General features: G+C 37.5%; 1 protein-coding gene across 1 annotated transcript in view; it reads left to right on the top strand.

Annotated features, from left to right (window-relative positions):
* Positions 1-18,540, top strand: part of ZPBP (zona pellucida binding protein) — a 102,910-nt gene that overhangs the window by 27,993 nt on the left and 56,377 nt on the right. The window contains exon 5 of the mRNA XM_060019768.1: positions 11,714-11,932. Within this exon, the coding sequence (XP_059875751.1) occupies positions 11,714-11,932 (219 nt within the window). The remainder of the gene's footprint in view (positions 1-11,713; positions 11,933-18,540) is intronic.

The following is an 18,540-nucleotide window of genomic DNA, read 5'->3' as shown; positions in this document are numbered from 1 at the left end:
TGTGCGTGACACACTGCTTTAGGAACTTAGCATCTGTTGGAGGGGGTAGCAGCAGCAGCCCCGGGTCTCCACAGCATGTTTCTCCTGTGTGGACACTTCACATGACGAGCTGGACAAGGCTGATGGGCTCCCATTGTTTTCAGAATTGCTGCTGCCAGGTTAGAGCCTCCATCTCACAAAGTGGGGAGGTGGAAGGAGGGAGCCTTCACCTCTCAGCTATACTCACCCACAACTTCCCTTTAGCACCAGGTAGCTCTGGTCTGCATGAGAAAGGCTGACCTCCTGTCCCTTCTTGGGGAGAGGGAGCCTTGTGCCCTTGGCTGCCCCAGTCTGGAATGGAGTTGCCATCTAGCTTGGATTTCGTTGACTCCTTCATGATCTCTAAAAACCTTTCCTCTTAACTATTTATTTCTGGAATATCAATTAAACATATTTGTTAGGGCTCCTTAATTTATCATCCATATCTTTTCACTTGTCTTTCATATATACAGATCTTTAAATGTGTTTAAGGTACCATTGTCCAATTTATCAAACCTGTCTTCAGCAGTGTGAAGTCTGCAAGTTTAGCTAGTCTATTCACTTTCTGTTTTAACTTTGGTGCCATTTTTCTATTTCAATGACTATACTTTCCATCCCCAGTATCCCCAGTATTTCTCTTTAAAATCTCCACTTGTTCTTTAGTCATATGTACTGGTTTTTGTTCTATAATTTCCTATTCTTAATTTATTACTTTCTTTAATATTTTGAGATATATATTTCTTACTTTTATTTTTTAATTTTCATAATGTGTATGAAAACTTGTTCGTACCCATATCCCTCACAAAAATAGGTGTTATTGCTCTTTTATTTGTATAGGGGTATAAAATGTTATGCCACCGTTGTGATTGCATTTTCCTTAGTACTAGCATCTCTGAGCATCTTTTTCTGTGCTTATTATTCCTTTTGAGATTTTCTATTCATATTTTTTACCTGTTTTACTAAGTTATTGTGTTCTTGCCAACTTCTAGTAAGTTCAAATACTCTAACTCTGAGTATAGATCAGTAGTTTTCAAATAGTAATCTATGGACTCCTTGGAGTCCCTGAGTCCCTTTCAAGGGGTCAGCAAGGTGACAACTGTTTTTGTAATTATACAATGATATTATTTACTGTTTTAACTGTGTTGAGATTTACAGTTGAAGTGGGTAAGCTACTGTGGAACAGTCATCCACAATTACACAAAAAAGCTGTTAAAATGTTTCTTTCTAACCAACTACATATCTCTATGAGGCAATAAACCAACACACCATATGTCATTGAATGAACAAGTAAGTATAAGACTCCAGCTGACTTCTATTAAGCAGACCTTAAAGAGCTTTTCAAAATATAAAACAATACTACTGTTCTCACTGATTCTCTTTGAAAAGTGTTATTGTACCTAAAAGTGTTTTTTTTTATGTTACTGCCTGATGAGTTTCTATCATTTTAAAATGAATTAATAAACATTTAAAAAGGTTTTCAGTTTGAATTTTTTGTATCATAAATATTGGTAGATATATCCTACATAAAAGTTCTTTGGTGGTCCTTAGTGATTTTCAAGAATGTAAAGAGATCCGGAGACCAAAACTTTTGAGAACTCCTGTAGATGTTTATGTCATTTTTTTTATCATTCCCATTTTTCTAGAGCCGTATATGTCTTTTTTCTTTTAAAGCTTCTGATTTTCATATGAGGATTTTATTTTTTAAACTGTTGCAGGGATTCCCTGCAAGGACTTGCTGGACTCAGCAGAGTTGTACTCAAGGCTAAGGTGAGGGACACACAGTAGGAATGGCAGGGGGAAAGTCACGGCCAGAGCCAGGTGAAATCCACGTACGGGACTGCTGTGCTATCCTTCCTGTGTGAGGTTGCATTGAGCCCCCTCCTTTCCTTAGTGGTAAAAATCCAGTAAGCCCTGTGCCGACTCAGCACCCAGGCGCTGATTGGGAGCTAGTCATGAAGGCTCCCTCTGCCTGACAACGACAGAAGTCCCAAACTCCCAGAGGTGCAGGGTTCAGTTCCTCAGGTGGGGAAACAGTTTTATCACATGGGGAGCAATGCCTGTCCGTTTAGGGAAATACTTACCAGCCAAGGGCCAATCCTGTAGGCAGCCTCCAGCCTGCTGTGTTCTCTTTTATACAACTTGTTAATAACTCATTTACAAGCGGATCCTGAGTTGCTGTGTGTGTAAATGTGTACTTCTCCCAGAGATAAGAAGCTGTCTTCAGAAAAGGACACTTTTGATAGAGTTTTTGAGGGCATTTTGAAGATATTGTGGCTTATATTGAGATTTCTTTCTATCAAATGTAATAGCATGATACATGCCGGATTTCTGGAAGGAAAAAGGAGTTCTTTTTTAGCCCATGAACCAGAGGAGTGCTTGCTCTGTCTGCAGTCCTTGCTGGGAGCCTTGCTGCAGCTTCCAGGGTCCATCTGATAAGGTTCACTCTTCTACATGGTTCTTGTATGTATCACATCACACAGCTTTGATGTGATAAATCATGATATAATCAATATAAATCAGTCATTTATCATATGGGAATATATGTATCAGTAAATGCATGATATTGATAGGTTTTTAAGATTTATGTCTCAATGTGACATTGTTTTTCAGTTTTCTTATTCACAGTTTCATGGACCTTTTTGGTGTGGTGACACAAACCTTTCTTCAGCTTACAGAGTGTTTTCCCTGTTTGTCCCCTGATTAACTTCTCCTTTGTCTGCTCTGTTCTCTCCTGGAACTCCTTCACTTTGACATAGGATATCTGGGATCTCTCTTCCTTTTCTCTTCTTTTGCTCTTGTCATTTTGTTTCTAATTTTGATCTATGCTATCTGAGAATTTCATTACTTCATCTCCAAACATATTTTTAACCTTGTTTTCATTTATTACTTCAATTAATTTTTAAATTTTCAGTATTTGTATTTAAAAATTTTTTCCAGGATGCTTTTCGTATTTAGCATCACTTCTCTTCTACAATAGCTTTATAATAGTTTTATGGATATATTTTCTATCCTTACTAGTTAGAATTTTAAAAACTTATTTCTGAATGCTTCCTACATTAATTTTCTTTTATGTTATTTTCCCTTGCTTTTTCATTTTCATGCTTTTCTTTTTTTTATTATTTATTTATTTTTTGGCTGTGTTGGGTCTTCGTTTCTGTGCGAGGGCTTTCTCTAGTTGCGGCAAGCGGGGGCCACTCTTCATCACGGTGTGCGGGCCTTTCACTGTCACGGGCTCTGTTGTTGTGGGGCACAGGATCCAGATGCGCAGGCTCAGTAGTTGTGGCTCATGGGCCTAGTTGCTCTGCGGCATGTGGGATCTTCCCAGACCAGAACTCGAACCCGTGTCCCTTGCACTGGCAGGCAGATTCTCAACCACTGTGCCACCAGGGAAGCCCCTTCATGCTTTTCTTTAGTGATTTTGGAACTCCCCAGATTTGGTTGGGAGAATCTGTGGTTTTCATTCATGTTTGTAAATGAATTAGAAGCTGTCTGGTCTCAACCTTGAATACAAAGGCTTATAGTAGCTTGGTCTGTGCACTCAATTTTGGCTTAAATGAGCAGGTAGGAAAGTGAACAGTGGTGGCTATCACTTTAGTGAGAGTGGAGAGTGTCTCCTCAGCAGGCCCCTTGATTAACAAAAGTAGCAACAGAGCTCCCTGTCTCAGAAGGTAAACTTTTCTGATTTCTAGTACCGTGGATTTATCATTTTTATATTTCTTGTATCATTTCAGTGAGATTTTGAAACGGATAGAAAAAAAAAACCCTATTCTCAGTTTCAGGTGTTGCAATTGAACTCAATAAAGCTTATAGATAAGTTAGAAACATATTTTTTTTTTGCCTATTGTTGGCAATTATATGACACCCTTTTCTTCTAAGATGAATATTTATTTATTTATTTACATCTTTATTGGAGTATAATTGCTTTACAATGTGGTGTGTTAGTTTCTGCTTTATAACAAAGCGAATCAGTTATACATATACATATGTTCCCATATCTCTTCCCTCTTGTGTCTCCCTCCCTTTCACCCTCCCTATCCCACCCCTCCAGGTGGTCACAAAGCACGGAGCTGATCTCCCTGTGCCATGCGGCTGCTTCCCACTAGCTATCTACCTTATGTTTGGTAGTGTATATATGTCCATGCTGCTCTCTCGCTTTGTCACAGCTTACCCTTCCCCCTCCCCATATCCTCAAGTCCATTCTCTAGTAGGTCTGTGTCTTTATTCCTGTCTTACCCCTAGGTTCTTCATGACATTTTTTTTTTAATTCCATATATATGTGTTAGCATACGGTATTTGTCTTTCTCTTTCTGACTTACTTCACTCTGTATGACAGACTCTAGGTCTATCCACCTCATTACAAATAGCTCAATTTTGTTTCTTTTTATGGCTGAGTAATATTCCATTGTATATATGTGCCACATCTTCTTTATCCGTGCATCCGATGATGGACACTTAGGTTGTTTCCATCTCCGGGCTATTGTAAATAGAGCTGCAATGAACATTTTGGTACATGACTCTTTGAATTATGGTTTTCTCAGAGTATATGCCCAGTAGTCGGATTGCAGGGTCCTATGGTAGTTCTGTTTGTAGTTTTTTTAAGGAACCTCCATACTGTTCTCCATAGTGGCTGTACCAATTCACATTCCCACCAGCAGTGCAAGAGTGTTCCCTTTTCTCCACACCCTCTCCAGCATTTATTGTTTCTAGATTTTTTGATGATGGCCATTCTGACTGGTGTGAGATGACATCTCATTGTAGTTTTGATTTGAATTTCTCTAATGATTAATGATGTTGAGCATTCTTTCATGTGTTTGTTGGCAATCTGTATATCTTCTTTGGAGAAATGTCTGTTTAGGTCTTCTGCCCATTTTTGGATTAGGTTCTTTGTTTTTTTGTTATTGAGCTGCAAGAGCTGCTTATAAATTTTGGAGATTAATCCTTTGTCAGTTGCTTCATTTGCAAATATTTTCTCCCTTTCTGAGGGTTGACTTTTGGTCTTATTTATGGTTTCCTTTGCTGTGCAAAAGCTTTGAAGTTTCATTAGGTCCCATTTGTTTATTTTTGTTTTTATTTCCATTTCTCTAGGAGGTGGGTCAAAAAGGATCTTGCTGTTATTTATGTCGTAGAGTGTTCTGCCTATGTTTTCCTCTAAGAGTTTGATAGTTTCTGGTCTTACATTTAGGTCTGTAATCCATTTTGAGCTTATTTTTATGTATGGTGTTAGGGAGTGATCTAATCTCATACTTTTACATGTACCTGTCCAGTTTTCCCAGCACCACTTATTGAAGAGGCTGTCCTTTCTCCACTGTACGTTCCTGCCTCCTTTATCAAAGGTAAGGTGACCATATGTGCATGGGTTTATCTCTGGGCTTTCTATCCTGTTCCATTGATCTATCTTTCTGTATTTGTGCCAGTACTATACTGTCTTGATTACTGTAGCTTTGTAGTATAGTCTGAAGTCAGAGAGCCTGATTCCTCCAGCTCCGTTTTTTGTTCTCAAGATTGCTTTGGATATTCTGGGTCTTTTGTGTTTCCATACAAATTGTGAAATTTTTTGTTCTAGTTCCGTGAAAAATGCCAGTGGTAGTTTGATAGGGATTGCATTGAATCTGTAGATTGCTTTGGGTAGTATAGTCATTTTCACAATGTTGATTCTTCCAATCCAAGAACATGGTATATCTCTCTATTTGTATCATCTTTAATTTCTTTCATCAGTGTCTTATAGTTTTCTGCATACAGGTCTTTTGTCTCCTTAAGTAGGTTTATTCCTAGATATTTTATTGTTTTTGTTGCAGTGGTAAATGGGAGTGTTTTCTTGATTTCACGTTCAGATTTTTCATCATCATTGTATAGGAATGCCAGAGATTTCTGTGCATTAATTTTGTATCCTGCTACTTTACCAGATACATTGATTAGCTCTAGTAGTTTTCTGGTAGCATCTTTAGGATTCTCTATGTATAGTACCATGCCTTCTGCAAACAGTGACAGCTTTACTTCTTCTTTTCTGATTTGGATTCCTTTTATTTCCTTTCTTCTCTGATTGCTGTGGCTAAAACTTCCAAAACTATGTTGAATAATAGTGGTGAGAGTGGGCAACCTTGTGTTGTTCCTGATCTTAGTGGAAATACTTTCAGTTTTTCACCATGAGGACGATGTTGGCTGTGGGTTTGTCATATATGGCCTTTATTATGTTGAGGAAAGTTCCCTCTGTGCCTACTTTCTGCAGGGTTTTTGTCATAAATGGGTGTTGAATTTTGTCGAAAGCTTTCTCTGCATCTATTGAGATGATCATATGGCTTTTCTTCTTCAATTTGTTAGTATGGTATATCACATTGATTAATTTGTGTATATTGAAGAATCCTTGCATTTCTGGAATAAAACCCACTTGATCATGGTGTATGATCCTTTTAGTGTGCTGTTGGATTCTGTTTGCTAGTATTTTGTTGAAGATTTTTGCATCTATGTTCATCAGTGATATTAGCCTGTAGTTTTCTTTCTTTGTGACATCCTTGTCTGATTTTGGTATCAAGGTGATGGTGGCCTCGTAGAATGAGTTTGGGAATATTCCTCCCTCTGCTATATTTGGGAAGAGTTTGAGAAGGATAGGTGTTAGCTCTTCTGTAAATGTTTGATAGAATTCGCCTGTGAAGCCATCTTGTCCTGGGCTTCTGTTTGTTGGAAGATTTTTAATCACAGTCTCAATTTCAGTGCTTGTGATTGGTCTGTTCATATTTTCTATTTCTTCCTGATTCAGTCTTGGCAGGTTGTGCATTTCTAAGAATTTGTCCATTTCTTCCAGGTTGTCCATTTTATTGGCATAGAGTTGCTTGTAGTAATCTCTCCTGATCTTTTGTATTTCTGCAGTGTCAGTTGTTACTTCTCCTTTTTCATTTCTAATTCTATTGGTTTGAGTCTTCTCCCTTTTTTTCTTGATGAGTCTGGCTAATGGTTTATCAATTCTGTTTATCTTCTCAAAGAACCAGCTTTTAGTTTTATTGATCTTTGCTATCGTTTCCTTCATTTCCTTTTCATTTATTTCTGATCTGATTTTTATGATTTCTTTCCTTCTGCTAACGTTGGATATTTTTTGTTCTTCTTTCTCTAATTGCTTTAGGTGCAAGGTTAGGTTGTTTATTCGAGATGTGTCCTGTTTCTTAAGGTAGGATTGTAGTGCTCTAAACTTCCCTCTTAGAACTGCTTTTGCTGCATCCCATAGGTTTTGGCTCGTCGTGTCTTATTGTCATTTGTTTGTAAGTATTTTTTGATTTCCTCTTTGATTTCTTCAGTGATCACTTCGTTATTAAGTAGTGTATTGTTTAGCCTCCATGTGTTTGTATTTTTTACAGACCTTTTCCTGTAATTGATATATAGTCTCATAGCATTGTGGTCGGAAAAGATACTTGATACAATTTCATTTTTCTGAAATTTACCAAGGCTTGATTTGTGACCTGAGATATGATCTATCCTGGAGAATGTTCCACGAACACTTGAGAAAAATGTGTATTCTGTTGTTTTTGGATGGAATGTCCTATAAATATCAATTAAGTCCATCCTGTTTAATGTATTATTTAAAGCTTGTGTTACCTTATTTATTTTCATTTTGGATGATCTGTCCATTGGTGAAAGTAGGGTGTAAAAGTCCCCTACTATGAATGTGTTACTGTGAATTACCCCTTTTATGGCTGTTAGTATTTGCCTTATGTACTGAGGTGCTCCTATGTTGGGTGCATAAATATTTACAATTGTTATATCTTCTTCTTAGATTGATCCCTTGACCATTATGTAGTGTCCTTTGTCTCTTCTAATAGTCTTTATTTTAAAGTCTATTTTGTCTGATATGAGAATTGCTACTCCAGCTTTCTTTTGGTTTCCATTTGCATGGAATATCTTTTTCCATCCCCTTACTTTCAGTCTGTATGTGTTTCTAAGTCTGAAGTAGGTCTCTTGTAGACAGCATATATATGGGTCTTGTTTATGTATCCATTCAGCCAATTTGTGTCTTTTGGTGGGAGCATTTTGTCCATTTACATTTTAGGTAATTATCGATATGTATGTTCCTATTCCTGTTTTCTTAATTGTTTTGGGTTTGTCATTGTAGGTCGTTTCCTTCTCTTGTGTTTCCTGCCTAGAGAAGTTCCTTTAGCATTTGTTGTAAAGCTGGTTTGGTGGTGCTGCACTCTCTTAGCTTTTGCTTGTCTGTAAAGGTTGTAATTTCTCCATCAGTCTGAATGAGATCCTAGCTGGGTAGAGTCATCTTGGTTGCAGGTTTTTCTCCTTCACTTTAAATATGTCCTGCCAGTCCCTTCTGGCTTGCAGAGTTTCTGCTGAAAGATCAGCTGTTAAACTTATGGGGATTCCCTTGTGTGTTATTTGTTGTTTTTCCTTTGCTTCTATTAATATGTTTTCTTTGTATTTAATTTTTGACAGTTTGACTAATATGTATCCTGGCGTATTTCTCCTTGGATTTATCCTGTATGGGTCTCTCTGTGCTGCCTGGACTTGATTAACTATTTCCTTTCCCATATTAGGGAAGTTTTCAGCTATAGTCTCTTCAAATATTTTCTCAGTCCCTTTCTTTTTCTCTTCTTCTTCTGGAACCCCTATAATTCGAATGTTGGTGCATTTAATGTTGTCCCAGAAGTCTCTGAGACTGTCCTCAGTTCTTTTCATTCTTTTTTCTTTATTCTGCTCTGCAGTAGTTATTTCCACTATTTTATCTTCCAGGTCACTTATCCGTTCTTCTGCCTCAGTTATTCTGCTGTTGATCCCATCTACAGTATTTTTCATTTCATTTATTGTGTTACTCATCGTTGTTTGTTTCATCTTTAGTTCTTCTAGGTCTTTGTTAAATGTTTCTTGCATTTTGTCTATTCTATTTCCAAGATTTTGGATCATCTTTACTATCATTATTCTGAATTCTTTTTCAGGTAGACTGCCTATTTCCTCTTCATTTGTTAGGTCTGGTGGGTTTTTATCTTGCTCCTTCATCTGCTGTGTGTTTTTTTGTCTCTCATTTTGCTTATCTTACTGTGTTTGGGTTCTCCTTTTTTCAGGCTGCAGGTTCGTAGTTCCCGTTGTTTTTGGTGTCTTTCCCCAGTGGCTAAGGTTGGTTCAGTGGGTTATATAGAATTCCTGGTGGAGGGGAGTAGTGCCTGTGTTCTGGTGGATGAGGCTGGATCTTGTCTTTCTGCTTGGCAGGTCCACGTCTGGTGGTGTGTTTTGGGGTGTCTTTGGACTTATTATGATTTTAGGCAGCCTCTCTGCTAACGGATGGCGTTGTTTTCCTGTCTTGCCAGTTGTTTTGCATAGGGTGTCCAGCACTGTAGCTTGCTGGTCGTTGAGTGAAGCTGGGTGCTGTGTTGAGATGGAGATCTCTGGGAGATTTTTGCCATTTTATATTATGTGGAGCTGGGAGGTCTCTTGTGGACCAGTGTCCTGAAGTTGGCTCTCCCACCTCAGAGGCACAGCACTGACTCCGCAACACCAAGCGCCTTTCATCCACATAGCTCAGAATAAAAGGGAGAAAAAGTAGAAAGAAAGAATTAGTAGAAGTCGTAAGAAAGAAAGAAAGAAAAAAAGAAAGAAAGAAAGAAAGGAGGGAGGGAGGAAGGAAGGAAGGAGGGAAGGGAGGAAAGAAAGAAAGAAGATAGAGTAAAATAAAATAAAGTAAGATAAAATATAATAAAGTTATTAAAACAAAAAATAATTATTAAGAAAAAAAAACGGGCAGATAGAACCCTAGGACAAATGGTGGAAGCAAAGCTATACAGACAAAATCTCACACAGAAGCATACACATACAGTCACAAAAAGAGGAAAACGGGAAAAAATCATAAATGTTGCTCTCACAGTGCACCTCTTCAATTTGGGATGATTCGTTGTCTATTGATGTATTCCACAGATGCAGGGTACATCCAGTTGATGGTGGAGCTTTAATCCACTGCTTCTGAGGCTGCTGGGAGAGATTTCCCTTTCTCTTCTTTGTTTGCACAGCTCCTGGGGTTCAGCTTTGGATTTGGCCCCGCCTCTGTGTGTAGGGCGCTGGAGGGCATCTGTTCTTCACTCAGACAGGATGGGGTTAAAGGAGCCGCTGATTCGGGGGCTCAGGCTCACTCAGGCCGGGGGGGAGGGAGGGGCACGGAGTGTGGGACGAGCCTGTGGCGGCAGAGGCCGGCGTGACGTTGCACCAGCCTGAAGCATGCTGTACGTTCTCCCCGGGAAGTTGTCCCTGCATCCCGGGACCCTGGTAGTGGCGGGCTGCACAGGCTCCCCGGAAGGGGGTGTGGATAGTGACCTGTGCTCACACACAGGCTTCTTGGTGGCAGCAGCAGCAGCCTTATTGTCTCACGCCCGTCTCTGGGGTCCGCGCTTTTAGCCGCGGCTCGCGCCCATCTCTAGAGCTCCTTTAAGCAGCGCTCTTAATCCTCTCTCCTTGCGCACCAGGAAACAAAGAGGGAAGAAAAGTCTCTTGCCTCTTCGGCAGGTCCAGACTTTTCCCCAGATTCCCTCCCGGCCAGCCGTGGCGCACTAACCCCCTGCAGGCTGTGTTCACGCCACCAACCCCAGTCCTCTCCCTGCGCTCAGACTGAAGCCCCAGCCTCTGCTCCCAGCCCCGCCCGCCCCGGCGGTGAGCAGACAAGCCTCTCGGGCTGGTGAGTGCCGGTCAGCACCGATCCTCTGTGCTGGAATCTCTCCACTTTGCCCTGCACACCCCTGTGGCTGCGCTCTCCCCCGCGGCTCCGAAGCTTTCCCCCTCCGCCACCCGCAGTCTCCACCCACGAAGGGGCTTCCTAGTGTGTGGAAACCTTTCCTCCTTCACAGCTCCCTCCCACTGGTGCGGGTTCCATCCCTATTCTTTTGTCTCTGTTTTTTCTTTTTTCTTTTGCCCTACCCAGGTACGCAGGGAGTTTCTTGCCTTTTGGGAGGTCTGAGGCCTTCTGCCAGCGTTCAGGAGGTGTTCTGCAGGAGTTGTTCCACGTGTAGGTGTATTTCTGGTGTATCTGTGGGGAGGAAGCTGACCTCCGCATCTTACTCTTCCGCCATCTTCCCCTCGTCCCCTAAGATGAATATTTAAACTTAGGGAAGTCTCATACCTGAGTTTGAGGCAGCATGACATGGTGGTTAAGGGCACAGACTCTGGGCTAGGCTCCTCAGCTAGAGTCTCAGTTTTGATAGCACAGGCATTAGGCGTGTGACATAGTATCCCTCAATACATGCTGGATGTGAAGATTATACCAATCTTTAATAATCTTAGGAGATTTAAATGAGTTTCTGTTTTTAAAGTGCCTATAACAGCATTTGTCACTTAGTAGCTGCTAGATAAGTGCTTGTTAAATTAAAAAAATATTTATATATGGCTGTATATAGAAACATATACAGTTCACCTTTGAACAACATGGGTTTGAACTGTGTGGGTCCATTATACATGGATGTTTTCAGTAGCAAATACTGCAGTACCACACGATCCAGATCCACACATTGCAGAACCCTGGATTCAGAGGAATATGGGTGAGGAGGGCTGACTATAAATTATACATGTATTTTCAACTGGGGGTGTGGTTGGTGTTCCTAACCCTAACCCCGCGTTGTTCAAGGGTCAAATGTATTCCAAATAATGATTTCTCTTGAATAGCTGAAATATATTTGAATTGCTTAAATAACCATTGCTGTATTGTTCTCTGTTTAATTTTTTGCAGCTTATCGTGAGCCACATTATTATTACCAGTTCACAGCTCGATATCATGCAGCTCCCTGCAATACTATCTATAATGTTTCTTTTGAGAAGAAACTTCTTGAGATTTTAAGCAAATTGGTTCTTGACCTTTCATGTCAAGTTTTCTTACTGAAGTCTGAATGCCATCATGTTAAAATGCAAAGAGCTGGTTTGCAAAATGAATTGTTTTTTACATTTTCAGGTAAGTATATGCAATTCTTTAAAGAAAACAAAGTTAGACTGCAAAACTAATCTTAGAGACCTGAGTTACTAGTGGCATTTTTAGAATGTAAATGCTATAGATCTGAATGTTTCATATTCTTTACTTTCACTTCTTAGATCTTATAGCCCCCAAATACATTTCTGCTGATTCATGTACTTAATGAAAAGTTTGGGTTCCCAAATAACTTAAACATTGCTATGATAATTTACTATAGAATGGAATTTAGTATGAGGAATATCTATCATGATATTTAGCTACAAAGATTTAATTTGTAAAAGCATGTAATTATATAATAAGCTAGGTTAACAGTTTAGACCAGCGGGACTGTTCTAACAGCTTAGGTTGCTTTTCCTAACAATGCAGAGCAAAAGCCCAGTATATTCTGGAAAACCAAGAATTGGACTTAATATCTGAAGACTTTAGATTTATAAAGGGCCCGTTTATGAATGAGCATTTAGGAATACCCATGCATGTGTTCTTAATGGGTCCCAGTAGCAAGAGGACCCCCTCCACTTTTCATCTCAAATGGTATGTTGCTGTTTCCTTTCTTTCTCCTTTACCCTCTGTCCTTGATTCCTCTACTGTCAGTGTTTGTTTACACTTACCTATTTCTCTGATATTCCCTCTCTCTTTCTTGGCCATCTAGGATTGAATGTTTAGATACAAGTGAGAGGTGCGAAGCTTTCAGAGAAAAGAATAAGAGGTGTTCAACCCCATTTTCACTATCTTTTATCTTCCTTACTTCTTTTCTCCAGAAAAAATTTTGAGAGTTGTTCTCCAGCCCCTGAGGCAAATTATGAAAGATAGTCTGAGTCTTTCTTTAGCTCATCAAAGACCCACTGTTAGCATTCATGAGAGTTATGGGGTCTTTGTACCTGGTGTATTGAATAGGTGCTATTAATAGGCATTTAATAGTCTTGAGAAAAGCTGAAAGTGTACTTGAACCCATAAGAGGAAAGAGATGATTTTCAATAGAAATTAGTTCACTGTGGGCTTAATTTGCATTTCTCTAATGACTCATGATGTTGAGCATCTTTTCATGTGCTTATTGACCATTCATATATTTTTTTGGAGAAAAGTCCATTCAAGTCCTTTGCCCAATTTTGATTTTTTTCCCTAGCTTTATTGATATATAATTGACATATAACAGTATGTTAGTTCAAAGTGTACAACATAAGGATTTGATGTATCTATATATTGCAAAATGTTTACCATAATAAGGTTAAACACATAGATCTTCTCACATAGTTACAATTTATATATTTCTGCAGTAAGAACTTTTAAAATCTACTCTTCTAGCAACTTTCAGATATATACAATACAGTATTATTAACTATATTAACCAAGCTCTGCGTTACATCCTGAATTTATTTGTACCCTTTGTCTTCCTTCATTCATTTCCCTCACCCCCAGTCCGTGCCCCTGGCAATCATTAATCTGTTCTCTTTTTCTGAGTTCAGTTTTTGTAGATTCCACATATAAGTAAGGTCATACAGTATTTGTCTTTCTCTGACTTGTTTCACTTAACAAAATGCCCTCAAGTTTTATCTGTGTTGTTACACATGGCAGAATCTCCTTCATTTTTATGGCTGAATAATATTCCTGTGTGTGTGTGTGTGTGTGTGTGTGTGTGTGTGTGTGTGTGTAGCATATTTTCTTTATCTGTTCATCTGTTGATGGATACTTAGGTTGTTTCTATGTCTTAGCTATGGTAAATGGTGCCGCATTGAACACGTGGGTACAGATATCTCTAAGAGATAGTGATTTCATTTCCTTCAGATGTATATCCAGAAGTGGAATTGCTGGATCATATGGTAGTTCTATTGTTTGTTTGTTTTTACCTTTTGAGGAACCTCCCTACTATTTTCCATAGTAGCTATACCAATTCATATTCCCACTAAAGGTGCATAAAGGTTACCTCTTTTCCACATCCTCGCTATCACTCATCTCTTGTCTTTTGGATAATCATCATCCCTACTATTTTCCATAGTAGCTATACCAATTCATATTCCCACTAAAGGTGCATAAAGGTTACCTCTTTTCCACATCCTCGCTATCACTCATCTCTTGTCTTTTGGATAATCATCATTCTAACAGATGTGGGTGATATCTCATGGTTTTGATTTTCATTTCGTGATGATTTGTGACGTTGAGCACCTTTTCATTTACCTGTTGGCCATTTGAATACTTTCTAAGAAAAAAAAGTCTATTCAGGTCCTTTTCAATTTTTAATTGGGCTATTTGTTTTTTGTTTTTGAATTGTATGAGTTCCTTATATATTTAGGATATTATTGTCTTATCAAATTTATGTGGTTATCAAATATTTTATACCATTCTCTAGGTTGTCTTTTCAGTTTGTTGATTGTTTCTTTTGCTGTGAAGAAGCTTTTTTAGTTGTATGTAGTCCCATTTGTTTACTTTTGTTTTCATTGCTTGTGCTTTGGTGTCATAGTCATAAAGTCATTGCCAGCACCAGCTTTTCCCTGTGTTTTCTCCTAGGATTTTTATGGTTTAAGTTTTACATTTAAGTCTTTAATCCATTTTGAGTTAATTTTTGTGTGTGGCATGAGATAGGAGTCTAGTTTCATTCTTTTGCATGTGAATGTCCAGTTTTCCCAGTATCATTTATTGGAGAGACTGTCTGTTCTCAACTGAGTATTCTTGGCTTTCTTGTCAAATATAGTTGACCTTACATGCATAGGTTTATTTCCTGGATTTTCAGTTCTATTCCATAGGACTATGTGTTTGTTTTTATGCCAGTACCATATTGTTTTGACTACTATACCTTTGTAATATAATTTGAAATTAGAAATGTGATACTTCCAGCTTCGTTTTTTCTTAGAACTGCATTGATAACTTATTCAGGGTCTTTTGTGATTCCATACAAATTTTAGGATTTTTTTTTCTATTTCTGTAAAAAATACATTGGAATCTTAGTAAAGATTACGTTGAATCTGTAGGTTACTTTGGGTTTTATGGATATTTTAGCAATATTAATTTCATTCAATTCATGAACATGAGGCATCTCCATTTATTTGTGTCTTCTTCAGTTTCTTTCATCACTGTCTTGTAATTTTCAGTGTATAGACCTTTTACCTCCTTGTTTAAATTTACTCTTATGTATTTTTTTGGTTTTGATAGTACTGTAAATAAGATTGTTTCTTTATTTCTTTTCAGATAATTTGTTATTATATAGAAATTATACCAATTTTTGCATGTTGCTTTGTATCCTGAAACTTAACTAAATTCATTTATTAAGTCTAACAGTTTTTTGCTGAAATCCTTAGGATTTTCTCTATGTAAAATTACGTCATATGCAGACAGAGATAGTTTCACTTCTCCTTGTTTGATTCAGGTGTCTTTTATTTCTTTGTTTTGCCGGACTGCTCTGGCTAGGACTTCCAGTACTATGTTATATAGGTGTGGTGAGAGTGGGCATCCTTTCCTTGTTCCTGATCTTAGAGGAAAATCTTTCAGCCTTTCATATTGAGTATGATGTTAGCTGTGGACTTGTCATACATGGCCATTATTATATTAAGGTAGATTCATTCTGTACCTAATTTGTTGAGAGTTTTATTTTGAATGGAAGTTGAATTTTGTCAGATACATTTTTGCATACATTGAGATGACCATGTGGTTTTTATTTTTCATTCTATTAATGTGATAAATCACATTTATTGATTTGCATATGTTGAACCGTCCTTGCATCTCAGAGATGAATCCCACTTACTCATGTTGTTTGTTAGTTTTAATGTGCTGTTCATTTTGGTTTGCCAGTATTTTGTTGAGGATTTTTCCATCTATATTCATCAGGAATATTGGCGTATAGTTTTCTTTTTGATTAGTGTCCTTATCTGGCTTTAGTATCAGGCCTTGTAAAATGGTTTGAGCATGTTACCTCCTCTTCAGTTTTTTTGAAGTTTGAAAAAGATTCACGTTAGTTCTTTAAATATTTGGTAGAATTCATCAGTGAAGCCATCTGGTTCTGGGCTTTTTTGTGGGGCTGGGGGGAAATTTTTGGTTAATGATTCTATCTCCTTAGTCACTATTGATCTGTTCAAATTTTCTACTTCTTTATGATTCCAGTCTTGGTAGATTGCATGTTTCTAGGAATTTATCAGTTTCTTCTCAGTTGTCCAATTTTTGGTGTATAGTTATTCATAGTAGTCTCTTTGGCTCCTTTGTATTTCTGGGTATCAGAGCAATGTCTCTTCTTTAATTTATAATTTCATGTATTTGGATCCTCTTTTTTTCTTATTATAGCTAAAGGTTGTCAGTTTTATCTTTTCAAAAAACCAAGTTTTGGTTTTGTTAACCATTTCTATTTTTTCCTATTTCATTTATTTCTGCTCTAATGTATTATTTCCTTTCTTCTGCTAATGTTGGGATTAGCATGATTTTCTTTTTCTTATTCCTTGAGGTATAATGTTACATTTTTTATTTGAGATCTCTTTGCTTGATGTGTACTCATTTTGCTTTTTTCTAAGAATTTTTAAGTTTACCACCTACATTTAGATCTCAGATTCATTTTGAGTTAATTTTTGTATATGCTGTGAAATACGGATCCAACCTCATACTTTTGAATGTGGATGTACGATTATCCCAACACCAATTTTGAAGAGACTGTTCTTTTCTCTTTGAATTGTCATGGTACTCTTGTTGAAACTTACTTAGCCACAGGTATGTGAATTTATTTCTGGGCTGTTAATTCTATTTCATTGCTCTGTATGCCTATTCTTATGGTAGTCCACAACGTTTTGATCATAAGGTTTTGATAGTAGGTTTGTTTGTAGTAATATTTGAAATTGGGAAGTGGGAGTCCTTAAATTTTGTTCTCCCCTTTTCAACATTGTTTTGGCTATTTGAAGTCAGTTGCAATCCCATATGTTTTTTGCACCTGCTTTTTCATTCCTGTTGAACAAGGCCATTGGGGTTTGCATTGAATCTGTAATGTCTCTAATGTTACCTCCTGAACAATATTGTCTTCCAGCCCATGAACACAGGATAGCTCTCCCTTTATTTAGGACTTTGTCTTAGTCTGTTGGGCTGCTGTAACTAATACCATAGACTGGGTAGCTTATAAACAATGGAAATTTATTTCTCACATTTCTGGAAGCTGTAATTCTGAGGTCACAGTGCCACCATGTTTGGTGAGGGCCCTCTTAAGGGTTACAGACTTTTCATTATGTCCTCACATAGCAGAAGCAGCTAGGGGTTTCTCTGGAGCCTCTTTTGTAAGAGCACCAATCTCATTCATAAAGGCTCTATTCTCACGACCTAAGCACTTCCTAAAGACCCCACCTCCTAATACTACCACATTGGGCATTAGCATTTCAACGTAAGAACTGGGGGGGGGGATAAAATATTTAGAACACAGCAGACTTCTCTATCAGCAGTGCTTTATACTTTTCAGTGTGTAAGTCTTACACCTCTTGATAAAGTAATTACTACATATGTTATTGTTTTTGATGCTATTGTAAGTACAATAATTTTCTTTTTCACATTGTTCACCGCTAGTATGTAGAAATTCATTGATTTTTTTGTGTATCTTACATCTTGGTTTAATTAATTAAGAGTTATTTTATGGTGCTTGGAATTTTTAGTATTTTCTATATGGAAGATTATGTCACCTAAGGATAACAATAGTTTTACTTATTTCTTTCCAATTTGGATAACTTTTATCTCTTCTCTATCTATTTTGTGCCAAATTTCTCTTGCTAGAATGTCAATATATTGTTTAGTAGAAATGGCAAAAGTGGACATCCTTGAATTGTTCTTGATCCTAAGGGAAAAGTTTAAGTGTTTCACTATTGAATTTGATATTGGCTGTGTGGGTTTTTCATAAAAACTCTTTATCAGGGTGAAGCAGTTACTTTCAATTCCTAGTTTATTGAGTGTGTTTTTTTTTAATCATGAAAGGGTGTTAGCTTTTGTCAAATGTTTCTTTTGTATCAAATGAGATGATCATGTTTTTTTTTTTTCCCTTCTATGAATGTTGTGCATTGTAATTTTTGATTTCCACATGGTGAACCACGCTTGCACCCCTGCAATATATCCCACTTGGTCAGGGTATATATATATATATTTAGTATGCTGCTGGAATAATTTTGTACTTCTGTTATTGAGAGTATTTGCATTCAAATTGATATTAGCCCAGAGTTTTCTTTTCTTGTGATGTTATTGTCTGCCCTTGGTATCAGCATACTACTGGCTTCATGAAATGAGTTTTAAGAAGTGTCCCTTCCTCTTCTATTCTTTTGAAAGTGATGGAGAAAGATTTCTTTTAATAGTTAATGTTTGGTAGAGTTCACCACTGAAGCCATTGGGTCCAGGGTTTTCTTTATTGGAAGATCATTGATTACTGATTTGATCTCTTTGTTACATTACTGTTCATATTTTGTGTTTCTTCTTGGGTCAGTTTAGATAATTTATATTTTCATCTATTTCATGTAAGTTATCTAATTTTTAGCATACTATTGTATATAATATTCTTATAATCCTTTTTATTTATGAAAGATAGATAGTAATGTCCTCTACTTTAATTTCTCTTTTATTCTTTGTCTAGATGTTTGTCTTTTGTCTAAAGT

Source organism: Delphinus delphis, chromosome 9, assembly GCF_949987515.2.
Source record: "Delphinus delphis chromosome 9, mDelDel1.2, whole genome shotgun sequence".
NCBI lineage: Eukaryota > Metazoa > Chordata > Mammalia > Artiodactyla > Delphinidae > Delphinus > Delphinus delphis.
Note: the sequence above shows the minus strand (reverse complement) of the source record. Positions and strands in the feature narration are given on the sequence as shown.